We start from the raw sequence: 22,585 nt of genomic DNA on the forward strand, positions 1-22,585 counted from the left end.
CCTCTGCGACCCGCGGTCCCGGAGCGGCGGCCGTTTTTCGGTGAGCTTGTACCGTATGTCAGCTGTTCTCTGCACGCAATACACACCCTTCACGTCAGTTTGTGGGTTTTACTTCATCATGTTAATCAATGATGGACATAACTATCTCCGATTTGTCAAAAAACCTACTAACTGGGTAAAGTGATGATAATATAATGACACATGCAAGTATCTGACAATGTGTAAAGTCACCATACCAACTTATTGTGTATAAGTATTGTTTAGATTTTTGTTTCCTGAAAAGTTCATATTTTGGACATTGTTTTCTGCCAGACAGCAGAGATATGGTTAAAACAATAATGTAACTTACCCGTGATGAAGAGGAGGAGGAGGAAGCCAAGCAGACACATCATCTCATCAAGTACGTGTGGTAGATTATGGGAACAGAGCTGCAGCGGAGAGCCTCTGGGCGTGTGTGTGTGTGTGTGTGTGTGTGTGTGCGTGTGTGTGTGTGTGTGTGTGTGTGTGTTATTAATGAAAGATCCCTCCCACAAACCTCTTCCAAGCCGTGGTTATTCACCACGGCTTGGAGGGACAGTATGTGGTGGAAGAAGTACTCTGATTTTTCTTTTCTTTTTTTTTTAGCAGCACCACAATGTAGAAATGACAGTAAATGTCCTGCATTAAAAGTATTGGCATCAAAATGTACTTAAAAGTACCGAACGCGTCGCATCGCGACGCGTTGTGAGCTTGTAGATCTGCTATTTTCAAACATTTTAGTACTTTTACTTTTGGTACTTTAAGTATATTTTGATGCCAATACTTTTGTACTTTTACTCAAATAAATGTTTTAACACAGGCCTTTTAATTGTAACAGAGTACTTCTACATTATGGTATTGATACTTTTACTTAAAAAAGTGTCAGTAAGCCTACTTTTTCCACCACTGAGTGAGAGAGTGTGCGTGTGTGCTTGTGTGTGTGCTTGTGTGTGTGCTTGTGTGTGTGTGTGTGTGTGTGTGTGTGTGTGTGTGTGTGTGTGTGTGTGTGTGTGTGTGTGCGTGTGCGTGCTACGTGCATGCGTACATGCATGTTTGGGTTTGTGTATATGAAGAGTCCTTTGGAAGGACACATTTTGCTAATTATACGTCTCATTTCGTAAAAAGTTGTGTAAAATACAAGTTCTGGGAATTCATTTCATTTGTGGGGAAGCTTGATCAAGTTAAAAGATGCATTTGATGTGTTTGTGTCTCCATTTAAAACCTACTCAGCTATCAGGTTACATTACATCTATGGACAAACATCCACCAAAGTAGTGTTAGTATTATGCAGTGCAAATGCATCCACTACACCTACTACATTGACCATGGTAGTTGCAACGGCTCAGTTTTAACGTCATGCACACAAACAAACACACACACACAGAGACACACACACACACACACACACACACGCACGCACACACACACGCACATGCGTTGAACTCTGAGTATGACTTGCTGAACTCTGGTAGGAGATATTGCATCCCTAGTTTAAGCATTAATTTTGTTTGTCCCTCTTTCAATTAAATTGATGAAAGGACTCTCATCTGAGGACAGATGGAACAACAGGAGGCTGTGAAACAGTATGCTTGGTGTGTGTGTGTCTGTGTGTGTGTGTCTGTGTCTGTGTCTGTGTCTGTGTGTGTGTGTGTGTGTGTGTGTGTGTGTGTGTGTGTGTGTGTGTGTGTGTGTGTGTGTGTGTGTGTGTGTGTGTGTGTGTGTCTGTGTCTGTGTCTGTGTCTGTGTCTGTGTCTGTGTCTGTGTGTGTGTGTGTGTGTGTGTGTGTGTGTCTGTGTGTCTGTGTGTATGTGAGCGTGCGTGAACGAGGAGAGGAGAGGAAGAGCGAGGAGAGACAATGTCCTTGTGGCAGATATCTCCGCCTCCATCACGAGCGGATCAATAGTAAGTCTCCAATTTACTGTCACAACTCAATGGATTACCACACTACACACACGCACACACACGCACACGCACGCGCACGCGCACGCGCACACGCACACGCACACGCACACGCACATGCACACGCACACGCACACGCACACACTGAGGTTTGTATTACTACACTTGTGAGGACATCAACATTTTAGTACACCAATTTTATGAAAGCATTTTTGACCGTAAACATAAATTCTAAAAACAGAGAAACAAATCAAGAGAAAATTTATATTATTATCGACCAATCTATGTTCAATCAACACACTCCACTCAACAATAAGTGAATAACAAGCAATACACAGTAGTAATAATGAAAACAAGTGAATCACAAACACTGAGACAATGATAACAATGATATGCAGCAGATGTGCTTATTGCTTGGCTCCTCTGTCCACTTCTCTCTTTATGTCTCTCTCTCCCTCCCTCCATTCACTCTCTGAGTTAAATTAACACCAAGGTTTTTACTGTGTACAGTATGTCTGATGTCTATTAGTATAGAGAGTAGGCCACTAGGGGGCGCCAGGAGGCAATTGGAAAGGAAAGGAAAGATTTACATCATATAATGGTGTTTCAATTCAGAGACCTCTCTCAAGAGTGGAGGCAAGATAAAGCAGTGGTAAAAACCCATGATTACACAGGCTACACATTCTAAGTGGGGGTTCAGATTTCAGCAAATATTAGCTTATTACATTATACTCACTGTCAGGGCGTCATGGAGGCTGAACAGTCAATATGACACGAGTGAAGCATATAGTGGATGTCGGTCAGAAACAGTGGTGGAAAAAGTACTCAAATTCTTTACTTAAGTAAAAGTACCAATACTGCAATGTAGAAATACTCTGTTACAAGTAAAAGTCCAGAATTCAAAATTCACTTGAGTAAAAGTACAAAAGTATTGGCATCAAAATGTACTTAAAGTACCAAAAGTAAAAGTACTAAAATATTTGAAAATAGCAGATCTACAAGCTCACAACGCGTCGCGATGCGACGCGTTGTGAGCTTGTAGATCGGCTATTTTCAAATAGCCTAGGTATAATATAGGGCTAAAGTGGTTAACGTATGTTTCATAATAATCATAATTTCTATCTGAAAAGTAACTAGTAACTCAAGTTTTCAAATAATTTTAGTGGAGTAAAAGTACAATATTTGCCTCTGAGATGTAGTGGAGTAGAAGTAAAAGTATTGGAAATTAGAAATACTCAAGTACAGTACAAATACCTCAAAATTCTACTTAAGTACAGTACTTAAGTAAATGTACTTAGTTACTTTACACCACTGGTCAGAAACCTTGTATCTTTTTTTGTAAATGAACGCCCTCCTTCATCATATAACAGTGTGTCACACTGTTATATGATTGAGGAGTAGCACGAAGGCCCTACGTCTTCCCGGTGGAGGCTCCTCACTGGCAGGTGCGTCAGGATACAGCAGTGACGACACAGAAATGTGTGTGGGGAGGAATTAATTGGCATAACGACTAAAAAAGGGGGTAAAACATATTTGGCTACTAAAATACTACATTTAAAGTAAAACAATAAAAATAAAACCATAGCCATTCTACAAGCTTGCAAATGTCGGCTATTCTTTTTATTTTTTATAGATTTGTTTTGTCTTTTTTTCTTATTTTTTTTACGTCAACGTGGTTAAAGGACGGCTCCACCCATTTTCAACCTATCTTCATATAATAGGTCCTCACTAATGCTCATGCTCAATGGTAAAAAAAAAAATCTGCTCGGTCTGTGTCTCAGAGGAGGGCTGTGGACAGTTCAGAATCCCGTCTACCAGTGACATCATCGATGGGGAATCCAAGCTAATAGAAACGGCAGGCTTTCTATTCCTGGAAAGTTGCAACGCGATAATAGAAGCCATTGTTCTCGCGTTAATAAAAGTCTAAATAAAAAATGTGAAATCTTTTTGGGGAAAAAAATCCTGCCTAACGATGATGTCACTGGTAGACGGGTTTCTGGACTGTCCACAGCCCTCCTATGAGACACAGACTGAGTAGAAGAAAATGGTACCATTTTATCATGAGCATTAGTGAGGTCCTTTAAGTGTAAGTGTGTCCGTGGGTTTTATAAATATTTACCAATGAAAAGTATTAAAAGAACTTGTGACTAAATATATTGGATCCATTGGAAAAAAAGGTATTTTTTTCTATTTCCTGAAGAGTTTTGGAGATAAGAGGTTTACACCCGACAGTGACAATCATTTTTCCTCTCCTGTCTCTCTCCCAGCTGTCTAAATAAATCAACATTTAAATATAAATGAATATAGCACTGAGCGCACTGGCCAATACAAACTAATACGTGAGTGCGCTCCCTGTGCGCATATCCGGACACACCCAAAACTTAGACAATATATTTTCGAAAATAGTTGATCTACAAGCTCACAACGCGTCGCACCACGACGCGTTGTGAGTTTGTAAATCGGCTATATTCAAACAGATACGCAAATCGCTGATTGATTGTGTTGTGTTGTGTGATGTCAGACATTTGTGTGATGTCAGACGAGACATCTGGCCAGCCTATATAAGTTATTGAAGTTTGTTTTTAGACGGTGACATTATCTGAGGACCAGAGAGCAGAGGCAGTTTCGACAACTCAATAACTCGGAATATTCTAGCTCAGAAATGTTCCAAGAGATTGGATCACAGCTCGTGGAGGTCTACGGGCACGCCGTGGCAGGAATCGACCCGCGGATAAAGTCCTACCCGCTGATGGACAACCCGGCTCCAATGACCGCAATATTGCTGAGCTACCTGTTCGTTGTCCTGGACCTCGGGCCTCGCCTCATGGCAAACCGCAAGCCCTTCCAACTCAAGGGAGCCATGATGGTCTACAATTTCGCCCAGGTGGCATTGTCGTCGTTCATCGTGTACGAGTTCCTCATGTCCGGCTGGCTCACGACGTACACGTGGAGGTGTGACGCCGTGGACACCTCCGGCAGCCCGGAAGCGCTGCGAATGGTCCGGGTGGCTTGGCTCTTCTGGTTCTCCAAAATCGTCGAGCTCACGGACACGCTCTTCTTCGTGCTGAGGAAGAAGCCACAGCAGACCACCTTCCTGCACGTCTTCCACCACTCCTTCGTGCCCTGGACCTGGTGGTGGGGGGTGGGCTACTCTCCCGGTGGCATGGGGTCCTTCCACGCCATGGTCAACTCCCTCGTCCACGTCGTCATGTACTCCTACTACGGCCTCTCGGCCGCCGGGCCGCGCTTCCGGAGGTTCCTCCGGTGGAAGAAGTACCTGACCGGCCTCCAGATGGTCCAGTTCGTGCTGATATCCCTCCACGTCACCCAGTACTACTTCATGGAGAGCTGCGACTACCAGTTCCCCGTCATCGTCCACCTCATCTGGGTGTACGGCACCTTCTTCTTCGCGCTCTTCTCCAACTTCTGGGTCCGGGCGTACATGAAGGGCGAGCGGCTGCCCAAGCGGGACGCTGAGGCCGCCCCGGACGGCCGTGCTGCGGCGCTCACAGATGATGGTGACGTTAGCGGCAGCGGCTCTTCTCACCAGGAGAACGGTAGCTCCTGGCGCTCGTGGAGCAAAAAGAAGGACTAGGAAATGTGCAGCACTGGTTCTCAACACAGGTGGGTCCGGAGGGACCCTCAGGGTGCGGTCCCACTTGCACTTTTATTTTACCTCTGGGGCGGAATCTGCCAATGCTTTGTCAATGCAAATGCGTGGATTCATGGAAAAAAATCGCAATAATCCATGCATTTGCATTGACAAAGCATTGGCACATTCCGCCCCAGAGGTAAAATAAAAGTGCGGCGGGACCGCGCCCTAAAGGTGCGTTCCCACCAAAATATTAATTTTTTTTCGAGCGTTGCGATTTACATACAAAGTCAATGCAAAGACCCAACTTGGCGCGGCGTTGCATCGAGTTGTGCGAACGATGCGTCCTGTGAGCTTGTAGATCGGCTATTTCTGGTGAAGTGATTTGGTGTAGATGAGAAAAGTGGTCAAAGTACAGTTGTAACTCAAATCCAGCTCTCTAAGACTACAGGGGTTTAAGTGGTTAAATTGCCATTATTACCACAACCATCCCTGAAGGGAGAGGTACTGTACATCATACAAAATGAAAAATAAAAACCTCATAAAAGATATTAAACTAATAAGATATTATTCTGGGCCTAAACCTAACCTTAACCTCACAAAATATGCCTAAAGCTAACCTTAATCCCACAAACTATGCTGAGAGAGAGAAGAAGAAAAGTGGAACAGTGGTGGGATTGGAAGACAGGAGGTTGAGATGTTTGGCCAAGTATTACTACCAGATAAGCTAAGCCACTGAGGGAACTGTCCATCCTCTTGTTTCAAGTAGTATTTGAAGCTCCAATGCGTACCTTTTAGCTTTTGTAGTCCTATTGTGACGCATTGGGGAGGGAAAATGACAGAGTGGCAATAATTGACGCCTATTAGAATGTGTTGGTTGAGCACACTGGCCACGTGGTGAAAACGCCACAGGTAGGGCTGCAACTATCGATTATCTCCTAAGATATTATTCTATTGATTACTTTCTTCATTTATAGAGATAATCGAGAAGCACATTTTGGATAGTTTTTTTTAATATACCAATGAATCAATGTAAACAAATCAAAGCTTTTTTTTGTTTTTATATAATTGATCGCTTAAAGGTAGGGTAAGTGATTTTCTTTGGCTAAAATTAGTGTTAAATAGCTCTATATTCTGATGGTACTCGTTGCTCTAAAGTGTTTGTTCAGTAACAGGAGTCTCCATGTCTCTCCAGCTCTTTATTAAACATAGAATTTATTTTCAGATCAGGATACCAATTTTATCCAATCAGGATAGAGAACTCAGTCAGGATACAGATTAAACAAGTGAAATTGGAGGTGGTTGCACAAAGAAATGAGCAGACACAATTGGAACTGGATCACTATCAAAATGAAGCTGATAAATGGTACTCTCTCCTGATTGGCTGAAATGTTGTCACCTACTGTACCTGAAAATGTATTTTCTGTTTATTAAAGAGCTGGAGACACGGGGAGACTCCTGTTACTGGACAAACACTCTATAGCAATGATTACGATCAGAATATAGAGCTTTAACCTTAACATAAAGCTTTTTGTTTTAACCCAAAAGTATCACTTCCCCTACCTTTAAGCCATATGCAATACTTCGTACAACAGTGTCACACAAAACGTGTGTGTGTGTGTGTGTGTGTGTGTGTGTGTGTGTGTGTGTGTGTGTGTGTGTGTGTGTGCAAGCGTGTGTGTGTGTGCAAGGGTGTGTGTGTTTGTGTGCGCGCAAGCGTGTGTGTGTGTGTGTGTGTGTGTGTGTGCAGGACAAGCACAACAGGATGTTTAAAGATGTAACATCACCCAGGGACATTCCTGAGCAGGCAAACAGGAAGACATTCTGTCTGCCATGCAGTACCACCCTGTGTTGGAATGTTAACTGACACTAATAACATCAACATTATGACTATAACAATATTATACTACTACTACTACTTAAAGGGATATTTCACTTTCAAAAAAACGTTTGGTAATTTTATCATCTACTCAGGCCTTTGGGAACCCCCCAGACAGTTTTTAAGTTGCTTGATTAATTATTTAGATATTTGATATTCATTTTATCAGACACGCCCCCTTCCTATACAAACCCATTGTAACTTCAAACTCCATTTTAACCATGTTAGATTCATCAAAAACACCCGTCCTTGGTTCTGGTGACTCACCCTGCCCTCCTAATGCGTGAGGGGCCGTGTTTTTCCGATTAGTTTTTTCATTTATTTTATTTAAATCTTTTACTGTATTTTATTTTTTTCATTTTCCAAAACAAATATTAAAAATAAATGAAAAAATTAATTGAAAAAACACGGCCCCCTCACGCATTAGGAGGGCAGGATGAGTCACCAGAACCAAGGACGGGTGTTTTTGATGAATCTAACATGGTTAAAATGAAGTTTGAAGTTACAATGGGTTTGTATAGGAAGGGGGCGTGTCTGATAAAATGAATATCAAATATCTAAATAATGAATCAAGCAACTTAAAAACTGTCTGGGGGGCTCACAAAGGCCTGAGTAGATGATAATATGACCAAAAGTTTTTTTGAAAGTGATATATCCCTTTAACGATGAAGCTGGCACAAAAACTAATTTCACCCACTGTTTTACACCTGTAAACCTATACCTAGTAGTAGTTGTAGTACTAAAATGTAATAGATGTATGTGTGGACCTTTTTGGTTACTGTCAGAGCTTGGTTGTGACAGCGGGTACATCAGCCAGTGTGAGTGTGTGCGTGCATGTGCATGTGCATGTGCATGTGCGTGTGCGTGTGCGTGTGCGTGTGCGTGTGCGTGTGCGCGTGCGTGCTTGCGTGTGTGCGTTCGTGTGTCCACATCCACTGTCTAGAATACATTGAATTTAGCAGATGACAGCAATTTTGTGTCAGTCAGTGGTGGAGCCATTTAAACTCCTGGGGATCACCAACACGCTGAAGGATATCACGCTATCGGTTTATCCGATATATATCAGCCATTACTTGACTTTTTTGACAACATCGGTAGGCTATTGGCAATTAGCCGATGTGTCCCAATGTCTTGAAATGTATAGCCTATCTACAAAATACAAGTCTTAGTTGTTAAATATTGTCACTGTCGGGTAGAAACGTTTCAAATTTGTATGTTTTTTATAGATCTATTGACTATTTTCACTATTTTAAATCGTTTTTTTAAATAATAATGAAAAAATGAATCGTTTTGGACAAGTTTTCCACCCGACAACAACGATGTATAGCAACACGATAAAAATATATATAATAATTTGAATAATAAATAAAAGTAGTTTCAGAATTATTTTTTTTAGAATCGGCCTCAGGTCTTAATGGGTTAAAGCATGAATGATAATAATCGTCGGCACACTGAAGATAAGACACTGGAATGATGCGGACCCTGAAGTGCTGATCACATCCAGCCCCTTCTTACTGTCTGAAATGTGACGACAAGTTTGTACTCGTCTGTATGTGGTCCCATTCTGTCCACAGATCTATGTATAATCTGCTCTGACATGGATCTGTACTGACAAGAACACATGGTAGCAGGTCTTGGTGGCTAATAGGTCAGTAGGTTCTCAACCCTTTTCTTGGCTCAGGGCCCACTTATCAGTAAATCTGATCACTTAACACGGCAGCCAGAAGGCCGTTTAGAAAGGCCATTATTAACCCATTTAAACCTGGAAAGCATCTGTCATTTTAAGATTTATTTGGCTATTCAAAAAATAACAGATATACAAGCTCATAGCGTGGCACCGAGTGCCACGCTATGAGCTTGTATATCTGCTATTTTTTTTTTAAAAAAACATTATTTTGTGCAAATCTTTGAATATTATATTTTACAAATGTCTTCTAAATCCTAACCGTTAAAAAAAAAAAAAAACACTTATGTTGCAATAATATCAGTGGTTCTCAGACTTTTTCATGTCTAGGACCCCCAAAATGATATGTATTTGGGGGGTCCGCGGGGACCCCCATCTCAAAATATTTAGTTCTAGGGACCCCCCCAAGAAGCAAAGGTTAAACTGATCAATAATCTAAGGATAGTTTATTTAGTGTATTTGTCAAGGCTGATCTGTAGTGTGAGGGGTTCAAAGATCCCATCTTAAAATTCAAGATCTGCTCACATTGTTTTGCTTTGACTAGGCCAGGGGTCTTCAACGTTTTCAGGCCAAGGACCCCCTAGCTGAGAGAGAGATGAAGCAGGGACCCCCTCTATATCGTATAAAATTGTGTTTCATATTAAAAAAAAGTTTTACTTGGTCTGCACTTTTTTCCCTCTACACCTAAACCTCTTTGCCAAAAATAGCCGATCTACAAGTTCACTGCGAGACGCAGCGCGAGGCGTTGTGAACTTGTAGATCTGCTATTTTTGGCTAATGTTTTCCTCAGGAACCGGATGCTAGGGTTCAAGTGGTTAATGTAAGAAAAAAAACATATCACACAATGATTTGGCGGCCCCTCTGTAGTAACTCTGAGGACCCCCTAGGGGTCCCGGACCCCCTGTTGAATACCCCTGGTCCCTGGACTAGGCTATTTCTACATTTTAGGATGTCCGTGTGGCTCAGTTTCTGGTGAGCGGTGCCAGTCTTGCACTTACCACTGAGCCCATTAAGGCAGTGAGTGACCTTTGCTATGTTTATTATGCTATGATTAAAATGACTGATATGAATCCTGCCCTGCCCTCTCCTCTATCGTGAATCAGAGCTGGGACCAGAAACTGTTGATTTGTAAACACAGTAACACAGTTACGTGTCGGTTAGGAGGAACATACTCATCTCTCCCCCCACACACACACACACACACACACACACACACACACACACACACACACACACACACACACACACACACACACACACACACACACACACACACACACACACACACACACACACACACACACACACAGTCATGCTCACACAAGTTATAATGCTTGTTCATATCATGCTCCTGCTCATCTTCACAGGTAAGATATATTTATGACTAACATGTACTGAACATGTTAATTTATGTGTTGAATGTATTTATGCATGCTAAAACAATTTCCCAAATATAGTATTATGTTCTTTTTTTTATTAACCATCTTTGCATTTGTTTATTAACTGTGAATCTAAATTGTATGTCAGTGAAAACAGCTTTAACCACTCTTTATATCATTTATATACTTAGTAAACTTTGCCGGGGTGAGCTCTGTACTTTTCCACCTCAAATCTCTTTGCAGAAATTGCCGGACTATACGTAGATCGGCTATTTTAGCTGAATGTGCATCCCAGCAGAGGGATGCCAGGGTTCAAGTGGTTAATTAGTTATGAAGCTCCTGTCGTCAATGTGTTTTAGCTACAATAACAAAAACACTTCCAGTTTAACACATCAGGTGCCAGCATTTTTTCATAACAACTTACGTTGGGTGCCAGCATTCTCCCCATTGACTGCGCTTTGCTGTTTAAAGCTCTAGACTCCACGAGGAGCAAATCCATGTAAAAAAAAACATCCATTCATGTTGCGCGATGACCCTGGCTACAGCCTGGAACGATAACATTTCACTCGCGAGTTACAATGGGGGGGGATCGCGCATCGCGCATGACCGGTTTTCCCCACCGGAAACAGATTCGGAGATATAGGTGTTTTAAAGAAGGAAATAGACAGGAAGTGGATGGCAGCCATGTTTTTTTTTCCGGTGATCTATCTGGCCTATCCTTCTCAAGATCACAATGGGTACTCCCAGAGCTGCTCTAGCCCCGCCCGTGTGGAGAAAAACGAAAAAAACAAAAAGACATATTTCACGGTCTGGACCGTGTTCGGCACCGGACCGCTACTCTGCGCAAACACGGTTCAGACCGTGTTTGGCACCCGATGTGTTAACATGGTCTGCTTTGTTCAGAGGGAAACCTGTTCTTCATGAATTCCACCACGTTTTGGATAGTGTTTAACCACATGAATCATGAGCGTACTTTTTCTGGGTGGTGAACATTCTGCGAAAATAGCAGATCTACAAGCTCACGGTGGGCCCTAATGCGAGCCACATATTTAGTGTACTGTATCCTGTATAGAGGGGGAAAGGAAGGGACCTAGTATAGACCCCTGTGGCACTCCAATCAACTAAGTTTAAAACACAGCTGGATAGAAATGCATTCATTTTTTTCCCTTTCCTTTTTGGTTTATGCTGGCCTTGATTTTAATATTAATGTAAAGTGAAATAACTCACATATAGTAGTACTTCATTCCAACATCTTTCATATTCTTAGCATTCACATGTTCCGCTTCTAGTCAAAATGTAAAAAAAAAGGCTAAATTGTAGCCAGCTATCCACACTAAACCAAATATTCCTTGTGCCAGGCTCAGCTGATTCATTAACTGCAGCACCCATACCAACCGTGATGCCCACCCAGACCTCAGCCACTGAACTGATGCCAACTCAGACTCCACCCACTGACCTGATGCCAACCCAGACCGCACCCATACCAACCGTGATGCCAACTCAGACTCCACCCACTGACCTGATGCCAACCCAGACCTCACCCATACCAACTGTGATGCCAACCCAGAGCTCACCCACTGACCTGATGCCAACTGCAGGAGGAGGTGAATGACAAAAGGAAATTCATACAGTATATTTGGGGGGGAAAAAAAACAATCCTGTCCCTTTAATATGAAACATAAACACCCAGGACAAATACACAATATGAAAATGTGTCAATATTTCGCTTCAAACTACTATTATAGTTGATGAGTCATTTATACAGGTTGATGCCTTTATTTGTGGTGAAAGAAATGTACTCAACATAAACAAACATGACAAATATGCTCTTTTGTCCAGCTGTAGTGGAAAGGTCTGCAGCCCCTGTGCATGCCCCCCACCCAACCCATAGGCTTTACATAGTGGTGGACAGTGTGGCCCCCCTCCTGTAGTAGCCTATCAAAATGCTGCTGGGGGTCCCTGGAACAACAAATACATATCTAAAAACATTTTCTAAATCCTAACAGTATGTTGCTATGTCGGTGGTGCTCCAACTTTTCCATGTTAAGGACCCCCAAAATGATATGTATTTGGCCGTGGACCCCCATCTCAAAATATTTAATTCCAGTGACCCCCAGAAGCAAAGATTTGAGTTACAAATGCTTGCTTTAAACAATATATATTCAAAGATTTGCACGAATGTTCATGATTTTTCAAAAATAGCAGATCTACAAGCTCATAGCGTAGCACTCAAACGGGGTGGGCAGCAGTCCAATCATAGCGCCGCCTCTGCACCATGGTGATTGTAAAAGTTGTTTAGGTGGAAAGCGGTGGAAAGCATTGCTGAATTGTGTCACATGGGCTAGCGGAACGTGAGGCTGGGGTTCCTGCTATTGTTAGCTTGATATCGTCCTGGACCCCAGCCAGTGTTCTGCCAGCAGAGGCTTGTTTGAACAGTAATCAAGAGCACGGTCCGGATTACGTTATCAGATGCTGGGGTCAAGTGTTGGTGACCCTGGACGTGTGCCCCCATTGTCTTTATTAAAAACCATGAGGAACTACAGTGCCCACAACAGTCCCAAAATAAAGAGGCTTTAGGTGAACGGTCAATAAAAAAGTCAACAAACGAAAAAAGAAAACGTTGAACACATGATACATGCTGATTGGCTCATTCATACAAGTGGATGATTTGATTCGCTGTAAAAATCAACCTCGTTTCGGAAAAAAAAAAAGCTTTACCGTTGCGTGTTGATGTACTCGTGACACAAACATCAGTTCAAGTTCATTCATGTACATTAATCGCACTCTGTTAGTTGATGTAACCCCCCAGCAGGCAACTGCAAAGAAGAGGGCTCTTCTGTCAGGTGGCTTAGCGAAATTACCGTTACGAAGCGGATAAAAGCGGGATTTTTTTCATGAGGGTTCTTTGTGACCTACTCTTTGTGGCTGTAGTTACCGTGATTCTAGCCTAGGAGCCAAAAAAATATATATAATCGAATAAAACAAAATAATTTAAAAAAAACAGGCGACTCACTTTTTGGCCTATAACTTTTGAACCGTTTTCCCCCTCTTTTTCCCCTGGACCAAAGACAGAGTGTGTGCTGATTTGTGTGAGTTATGGACAAAATCTGAATGAGTAGTAGCAGAATTTGTATTTTGAAGCAAAAATTCAAAATCTTGAAAGGGGCGGGGCATTTATGTGAAGTTGTGTCATGATCCAAGGAATCCAGGGAAGGTTGGCATGACCTGGACGGTTCAAAAGCTATAGGCCAAAATGTGAATGGCCTGTTTTTTTATTTGATCAGTAGGTCCTAAAGGTCCTAAAGAAGCCTCATGCAAAATGTGGCGCTTGTATCCGCTTCGTAGCGGTAATGTTAAAAGACTAGCATTGAGCCACTGGACTAATAGGGAGTCTCTGTCTAATATATAATCATATCTGCCAACGCCAAAGCTCTTGCATAATGGCCTCTCAATGACCACAGCTAATGGATATTTGTCCCTACTGTGTGGTGCATGGATTTGAAGACTTTTTTAGGAGCTTTTAACAAATACTTCCTCTCATTCATGGCGGTTCTACTCTGTTTCTGCAGCTGGTGTTTCCTCTGAGAAGGGCTGTAGTTACCGTGATGTTTTAACCCACCTGGACTTCATAAACGACACTCTGCTGTACAAAGCAGCACGACCCGTTCTGCACCACAGAAGACCCACCCAGGTGAACTTGAACGTTGCCGTTGAAGCTATTCTAGGCGTGGTAAGTGATGAACGTCGTGTGCATCATGCTTTATGTGTTTTCTCACTGTTTTTATTTGCATTATCTGTGTATGCTATTTTCCATTATGAGCTGTGCTTGTTGGCTGGAACATTGTTTATGTTTATTCACAGGTTGAGAAAGAGCAGAAATTAATTTCACGCCTCTATATTCAAATGGTGAGTTCTGATTACATACGTATATATAACACAATATGAATGACTGTTTCATTGTACTGACCTGCTGGTGAAGTCAATGTGGATTACATTCATAGACTGTGTAAAAAGAATGGACACGCCATTGGTTTCTACAGACCGAAAATGAAGCCGATTGTTCAGCTGTGTGCAATCCGCCATCTTTCAATATCGCGTCATATCCTTTGCAACCGGAAATGAATGCTATTGGTTGGGTAGCTTGTCAATCAAGAGCGGGGGGCGGGGAATGAATGCTATTGGTTGTGTAGCTTGTCAATCAAATCATCCCGCCCCTCCTAGAGCATAACCTACTTTATCGTCAAGTTTAAAATAAATAGGACCATAGTTTACCAAAACGCATATCATGATGATTGAAGGGAGACTTTAAACTAGCGACTGGAAGCATATAGTATTTATGACAATTTTTATTAAGGGAAGAAAATCTAGTCTAAAGTTTGTCAAAAACCCATCCGCTTGCATTGAGATAAATTCTTTCTGACACCAGCAGGGGTAAAACAGCGAAACTACAGGCCACTCATATGAACTGTCTCTTCCGTATTGGCGTCTATGTAAAAAATCTCAGGCTGGCCCCTTGATTACATTACTCTTAATTATTATTTGGGGGTTCTGACCCATCTAATATTGGAGTTTCTGCATACCGACCACTAGGGGGCCAGCCCAACTTGTTTACAATGGTTTTTTTAGACCTTTATGCCTATACTTAACACCATGCTAGACATTTAAAGTGCACTAATCTTTATGAATTTCCTCCCAAGCTATGATTTTTGTTTGTACTTGTACTGCAGAAATGGATAAATGAGTTCATATCCTGGGATCCGTCCAAGTTCTGTGGAATTGAGCGTGTTTCTGTACCCAGTGAATGGCTGTGGAAACCTGATATCACCATCGATGAGAGGTGGGAATATGACATATGATGATATATGTTTATTATTCATCTTTCAGCATGATCACAGATGTTTAAAAAGACAGGTGCCTTTAAAAACAATGAATTATTTTGCTGATTTTTGCCCCTTGACTTTGCAATTGCCTATCTAAAAATCTAATAACCTAAAACACAAATCTAAAATCCACTATCTGATTGATTTGATTTGATTTTTTCTTTATTAAAGTGTCATGAAGGAAGCCCAGCCCATATGGACTTACAGGACACTAGCATTTCATTTGACAAACGATGAACCGACATAATAATTCAAAAACAATAAACAAACAACAAACTAAAACACTCAAGCTTCCTGCCCATGGCAGATTACATAAATACAACTTAAAATACAACATTGGGCCTGTTACCTCACATCTTAACAGAGGACCGGACAAGAACCTATTTGAAGAGATGAGATTGTCTTCTACTCCAGGCACTAGAAACAAAATGTGCCATCTTAAATACCTCATAATTAAACAACCACTCCAACTTCTGGCCATCATCTTGCCAGAATAGATCAGGTTTTTGTTTTTGCATTACATCAAATAAAGCAACCCTCAAATCGTCATACAGAGTACAATAAAACATAAAATGGAATTAATTTTCGACATCTTTCAGGTCACATACATTGCATATCCTATTCTCTTCTGGCACAGCTGAGAACCGACCTACCTCAATAGCAAGAGGCAGGATACCAGCTCTCAGCTGAGCACACAATGACCGCTGGTTTCTGGTTAAAAAGGATTTGACATAGGACTCAGTACCAAAACACTGCTTAATCTGGACATATGATCTAAGTTTTGGCTTAGACCATATGTCGTTTGACCAAATAGGGTTTTCAGAACGGTGCACCCGATACACGTGAACTGTGAACTATTCTTCTGATGAGTGCTCGCCTCTCTCTTTTTCAAGCCCTCCTTTTCCCCCCCTCAAAACCAAATCAAATCAATCTCTCTCAAAATAGCTCATCTATAAGGATTGCATATCAATAATGTCAACTAATGTTACACATAACAAATGTAAATGTTCTTTAGATACCTGTAAAGCTCTCTCTCTCTCTCTCTGTGTGTGTGTGTGTGTGTGTGTGTGTGTGTGTGTGTGTGTGTGTGTGTGTGTGTGTGTGTGTGTGTGTGTGTGTGTGTGTGTGTGTGTGTGCGTGCGTGCGTGCGTGCGTGCGTGCGTGCGTGCGTGCGTGCGTGCGTGCGTGCGTGCGTGCGTGCGTGCGTGCGTGCGTGCGTGCGTGCGTGCGTGCGTGCGTGCGTGCGTGCGTGCGTGCGTGCGTGCGTGCGTGCGTGCGTTTTCCAGGTTGGAGGATAACAATGCACTAAACCCCTATGTCCGCCTTTACTCTGATGGGAGAGTCATTGTTAAGAATGAGGAAATGGTCGTCAGCACCTGTAGGATGAACGTCTACAAGTTCCCCTTCGACACTCAGTCCTGCAACCTCACGTTTGCCTCTGGGATATACAAAGGTGCAGGAGTCTACTATTTGTTTTTATATGTGTGTTGTGTGGGTGCGTGCGGTAGAGGTGGGTGATCAAATGTCGTATCTTATCTGGTTCATTTGACTGCCCGGAGTCTGTAATTACCTCTGTGTTTCCTTCTGGTTCTTTACCAGCTGAAGAACTGGAGCTCAAAGCAGCCTATAGCTCAGGTTTCACCAGAATACGATCCATGAGGGTGATGTGGGGCGAGTATGAGTGGGAGTTTGAAAACTTTACATACATGAAACTCAACGAGACCATCTACAAACACCAGCAGATTGTCTACACTGTAGGTATTGTTCATACAGGGGTGGATATATTTTTCTACATTTAAATGCAAACTGCTACAGTTGCATTTCTGAACCGACTCTAGGCTGACCTTCTAACATCTCCTCCTAGATCACTATGAAGAGGAAGGCCGTCCTCTACATTGTCAACTTCCTGTTGCCCGTTTTGTTCTTCTTGTGTCTAGACATGGCGTCTTTCCTGATGTCGGATAGCAGTGGAGAGAAGCTGGGCTTCAAGATCACCGTGCTGCTGGCCGTCACAGTTTTACAACTCATTCTCAACGACATCCTGCCCGCCACGTCCAACACAATGCCAATCATAGGTAACACTCATGGGATACGTTTGTATCTCTGTTGGATTATCATTTATATTATACACAGTATGACTGGATAATAATGTATTTAGAAGTCATGGTTACATTCATCAAATTGTGTCGTGCTCACAGCGATGTACTGCATGGGGACTTTTTCTCTGATGCTGCTAAGTCTGTTGGAGACGGTTGTGGTGACGTATCTGTTGGCAAAAGACTCTGTCCCCCAGAAGACAGCGACAGACGAAGACCACAACCTGAAGGAGGACAAGGCCAAAGGTGAGACATTGCTTTAGAGGCCACACGGCCTATGTGACATGTGTTATCAATTAAAGTGGAAATACTGAACTTACCGCTCCCATTAGTGACGGTGCAGGGCGTGAGATGCTTCTAGAAGATTCAGGGATGGGCATGACTTCCTAAATTTGAATACTGACTAATTAAATGTCGCTAATTCCAAGTTTCAAACTATAAGTAATTATCGAACTAGTTATTCAACTTGGACGGTTCTGAATCGATATAGAACTTTGTACATATAATTCAAAAAATGTATATGTGGGTTAATAATGCACATCCGGAATTGGTTACTTCAACTTTATGTTGCAAGTATAAAGACTGTAACATTGTATGGTTGGTGGTTAATGGTTAATAAGGGCTTGCAGAACTCTATGCTATAGCCTTGTCCATCTTATTTCATGTCTTAAACTCTAGCTTCAATCATGTTCTAAATTCTCATCCATGAACATTGTGGATCATATTAATTGAGAATGTGGTATACTCATCAATCCTCTGTACATCTCATTTCAGAGAAGAGAAGCAAGAGGGGTCTGTACTTTTACAATGTCCATGGCGATGATGGTGAAAGAGACACAATGCATGAGCTTCAGAGTGTGGCTGAAGAGGTTAGCATTATGTCACCATTGCAGTGGTGTAAAGTAACTAAGTACATTTACTTAAGTACAGTACTTAAGTACAATTTTGAGGTATCTGCACTTTACTTGAGTATTTCCAATTTCCAATACTTTTACTTCTACTCCACTACATCTCAGAGGCATATATTGTACTTTTACTCCACTACAATTATTTGAAAACTTTAGTTACTAGTTACTTTTCAGATGTAAATTATGATATTATGAAATATACAGTACATTAACCACTTTAACCCTATTTTATACCTAAGCTATTTGAAAATAGCCGATATACAAGCTCACAACGCGTCGCAGCGCGACACGTTGTGAGCTTGTAGATCTGCTGTTTTCAAATATTTTAGTACTTTTACTTTTGGTACTTTAAGTACATTTTGATACCAATGCAAGTACATTTTGAATTCCGGACTTTTACTTGTACTGTAACAGTACTTTTCCCACCACTGCACCATTGTATATGTACGCATTACCATGTATGTAATGTGTATGTAAAATAATATGCACTGTAATAAATGAATAATTATACTTAATCCATGACTTCCAAACTGTAGTTTAGAACTGTGTCTCCCTCAAAGCATTGTCCCAAAACGATAATCTAAATACTCTGATCTAATCTAATCTAATCTAATCTAATCTAATCTAATCTAATGTGTGTTTCAGGACAATGGTCTCAAAGGGGAATCTCATGGATTCCAGGTGATCCTGGATGAGCTGAGAGATCTGGAGAAGAACCTGGATTTGTTCTTTAAGAGCACGGAAGATGGAGGCAGGCCTGGTTACTGGACCCGCATCGCCACAAGAATCAACAAAGTTTTCTCCATTGTCTACGTAACAACTGTCATCGTGTTTCTGGCCGTCATCTTTAATGAATGGAGTCCTGAATTCTAAAACAAGACAACATGCTGCAGCTATTGTTGATTTCCTTCTCTTTTAAATGTTAAACATCCTTAAAGGGGAATACCAGTCATTTTCAACATTGAACCATATTATAATATACCTTATAGCTGTTGTGTGGAAATAAGAAAAAAGTCCCCCAAGCTCCCCCCCCCCCCCCTTCTGTGTTGCCTAGAACTGGATAATCAATTGTTGGGGTCATGTGATCAGTGACATACGGAAGGTGTACTCTTTGACCCGCCCTCTAGGCTGCTGCATTCACTAGAATGGTGAATCTCACTTCCACCTGAAACAGTGCAAATTAGTAGTTTATAATGACATAATGGTTATATATCACATTTTACAAGACATTGTACTTGTAGATAATAGAAATAAATTGGCTGGAAGTCTTAACTTTACATTCAAGTCGCACAGTTTCAGCTGGAAGTGAAATCACCATTCTAGTGAATGCAGCAGCATAGATAATAACAACAACAACAACAACAACAACAACAGAATAATGATAGAAATCGTAAAAAGATTTAAAGAAAAGAAAGATAGTGCACAAAAATTGCAAAACAATAATAAAATAGAGCATCATCAAATGTAAATGTGCATAAAAACTTGCTATATTGTAAACACCAACAGCACTGTTTCCCAGTAGCTGCCATCTAACTGTGTGTTCTTCACAGTATATTCTATCTACAGCAGATTAGGTATGTGCAGTTCAAGCATAATAGTGAAAGAAAGGGACGGATGGGTTAGTCATCTAACTGACTAGTGTGGTCAGTCTTATGTGGTTTATCCACTGTGGCTGCCTGTATCTTCTGTCTCACTGTCAGCTACAATAAAACAAACGTTGTTTTGCTGTTATTTAGCCATCAGCCTGGTTTCTGCAATTGAGTCCAGTATTCAGCCTGTGTGGTGCTTGTGTGGTGGTGATTTTACAGTTTATAGATGTTTTGTAAAGGTGGAGTAGAAAGAGAATGTACATGTTTACAGTTAGTTGTATGTGATAAATACTTAGGTTGGATCAGCAGGATAGGCAACGACACATGCCTGGGTAATATCACAAGGTATTTGCCACTTAAAGTGTTCTACATTTGGAAAAATATATAGCTTCTCCTTTTGGATTTAATTTGTTAATAATAAGGGCGAACCAATGAGAAAATCAAAATATCAAGACATGCCTGTATTCACAGTGAAAATAGCCGATCTACGAGCTCACACTGCATCGCATCACGATGCTAGTAGATCTCATATTTTCGCTATTTTAGAAAATGAACGTAACTACTTTGATCTGCGCTCCTCTGAGCGCAGATCTCCTTCTGGCCTGGCCTACCCAGGGCCCGCATAATTTGGAAGGCAATTATAGTCAGTTGAACTGGAATATGAAAAATCTGAGTGATACATATAGCACACATGACTTCAAAGATAATGTGTACAGATTTGTGTGAAAACGCAAAATGGTGGAAAATCTATAGTCTGGGACAAATGGCCGTGGCCTACAGCAGTGGTTCCCAAATTGGGGGTCCCCGAATTATTTTGGGGGGTCCCCAGATCTGTGCAACATTGTTTTCTCACTCAACAGTAAACAAACCAACATAGAGTTTTAGTGTAGGGTATCTGCACATTTCTAAATGTTCAATTTAGTGACTTTTAAGTCATTAAATTGTTGAAAATAGCCGATCTACAAGCTCACAACGCCTCACAGTGCGAGGCGTTGTGAGCTTGCTTGTAAGTCGGCTAATTTCACAATATTTATCTGTGGAACCGAGTCAAACTAAATGTAATGCCTACAATTCAGGGTGGGGGGGTCCCCAGTTCAAATATGATTATTTTGAGGGGTCGCGGCCTGAAAAGTTTGGGAACCCTTGGCCTACACTACAGTATATGGGGAGTTGCGTCATGATCCAAGGAATCCAGGGGGAAACAAATATTTGGATTGTGTGACGCAAACTTTGGAAGCCTTTGAAAGGAGCGGAAAAAAAACATAAAACCCAGGCCTGGCAGGGATAATTAGGGAGTTAAAATGTCACAGTAGCTCACAAATTACTGTAGCTTACCATTATGCCCATTAAGGAAGTGACCTCTGTTATCACAAGTTTATTACACTGACCGTGATTGAAATGATGACTGATACTGTATGTATTTTGGCATGCCCTCCTCTATTGTGAACCAGTGCTGGGACTAGAAAAACTGTTGATTTATAAAAGCAGAGCAACAGTTACATGTAGGCCAGAGGAGAAACACACACTCATCACTCAACACACACGCACACTTATATACTCACACACGTTACACAATGTTTGTTCATTTCATTTTCCTGCTCATCTTCACAGGTAAGACTATGTTATGAATAACAATGTAGTTATGCACTGTCTTGTGAATTTTTGTCCTGTGTTTATTTTGTATTGCATGCTAAAACACTTCCCCAGACATAAGTGATGTCTAGCTTTGTCAAATCAACCACCTTTTTTATGTTCTGTATATTCTGTGAATTCATGGATATTGTTTTGTTTTTGTCTCATTCCCCTAAGCCAACAATTTGATGACCAGCGGACCGGTATAGGCAGAAGAAGTTCCGGTAGGAGAGACAAAGGAGACTCTTTGTGTCTCCTACCGGAACCGCTGCTCATCAAATTATTGGCTTAGGAATGAGACAAAAATATCCTTGAATTCAAGTCGTCTTGAATTCATGGGGTGACTAATCGATAGACAAAAATACATGTTTAGGGGTGAACTATTCCTTTAAACCCTCTACACATTTGGGAAATGTAGAGGGCTAAACCAAATTGGTTTTGCCTGAAAATATCCGATCTACAATATCTCACACATCTAGTACTCAATCCTTCCAACGTTCTCCATATTCTGAAGAATGTTTTGCTCCTTTTTTTTTGGTCATAATGTAATCAAATCAGGCTACATTGTAGCCAGCTATGTATCCATACAAAACTAAACTGTCCCTAATGCCAGGCTCAGCAGATTCATTAACTGCAGCACCCAAGCCAACCGTGATGCCAAGCCAGACCCTACCCACTGACCTGATGCCAACACAGAGCCTACCCACTGACCTGATGCCAACACAGAGCCTACCCACTGACCTGACACCAAGCCAGACCCCACCCACTGACCTGATGCCAACCCACCACAGCCCACCCACTGATCCGATGCCAACTGAGGGAGGTGGGTAGAATTGTGTTGAATGACAGTCAACAATAATTCATACGATGGAGGGAAAAAAGCATGCTCTCTAGCTACCTATCCCTTTAATTTGAACTGTGGTGGGAAAAGTACTCACATGTTTTACGTACGTAAAAGTATCAATAATGCAACATAGACATACTCTGTATTAAAAGTCCGGAATTCAAATGCACTTTTGTACTAAAGTA

General features: G+C 41.5%; 2 protein-coding genes across 5 annotated transcripts in view; both read left to right on the top strand.

Moving 5' to 3' along the window:
* Positions 1–4,625: 4,625 nt before the first annotated feature.
* On the top strand, positions 4,626–5,512 carry LOC308105187 (very long chain fatty acid elongase 1-like; the record flags this gene model as incomplete). The annotated part of the gene is made up of 1 exon (XM_080455822.1): positions 4,626–5,512. Exon 1 carries the CDS (start codon positions 4,667–4,669, stop codon positions 5,510–5,512), a length of 846 nt encoding a protein of 281 aa, XP_080311948.1. The 5' UTR covers positions 4,626–4,666.
* Positions 5,513–10,205: 4,693 nt separating this feature from the next.
* The window catches only part of LOC308104228 (5-hydroxytryptamine receptor 3A-like), a 47,336-nt gene continuing 34,956 nt past the window's right edge, over positions 10,206–22,585 (top strand). For 2 of the 4 annotated variants that reach the window (XM_080454591.1, XM_080454592.1), the window contains exons 1-9: positions 10,206–10,439; positions 11,810–12,055; positions 14,021–14,181; positions 14,313–14,357; positions 15,179–15,288; positions 16,618–16,784; positions 16,931–17,085; positions 17,196–17,406; positions 17,530–17,670. In XM_080454591.1, coding sequence (XP_080310717.1) covers positions 10,385–10,439; positions 11,810–12,055; positions 14,021–14,181; positions 14,313–14,357; positions 15,179–15,288; positions 16,618–16,784; positions 16,931–17,085; positions 17,196–17,406; positions 17,530–17,670 — 1,291 coding nt within the window. In that variant the 5' untranslated portion in view covers positions 10,206–10,384. Of the gene's footprint in view, positions 10,440–11,809; positions 12,056–14,020; positions 14,182–14,312; positions 14,358–15,178; positions 15,289–16,617; positions 16,785–16,930; positions 17,086–17,195; positions 17,407–17,529; positions 17,674–18,201; positions 18,297–18,980; positions 20,066–22,585 lie in introns of those variants that run through there. The other 2 variants (XM_080454589.1, XM_080454590.1) reach the window with 2 other exon arrangements.

Source organism: Gymnoscopelus braueri (genome assembly GCF_963280865.1).
Source record: "Gymnoscopelus braueri genome assembly, chromosome: 17".
NCBI lineage: Eukaryota > Metazoa > Chordata > Actinopteri > Myctophiformes > Myctophidae > Gymnoscopelus > Gymnoscopelus braueri.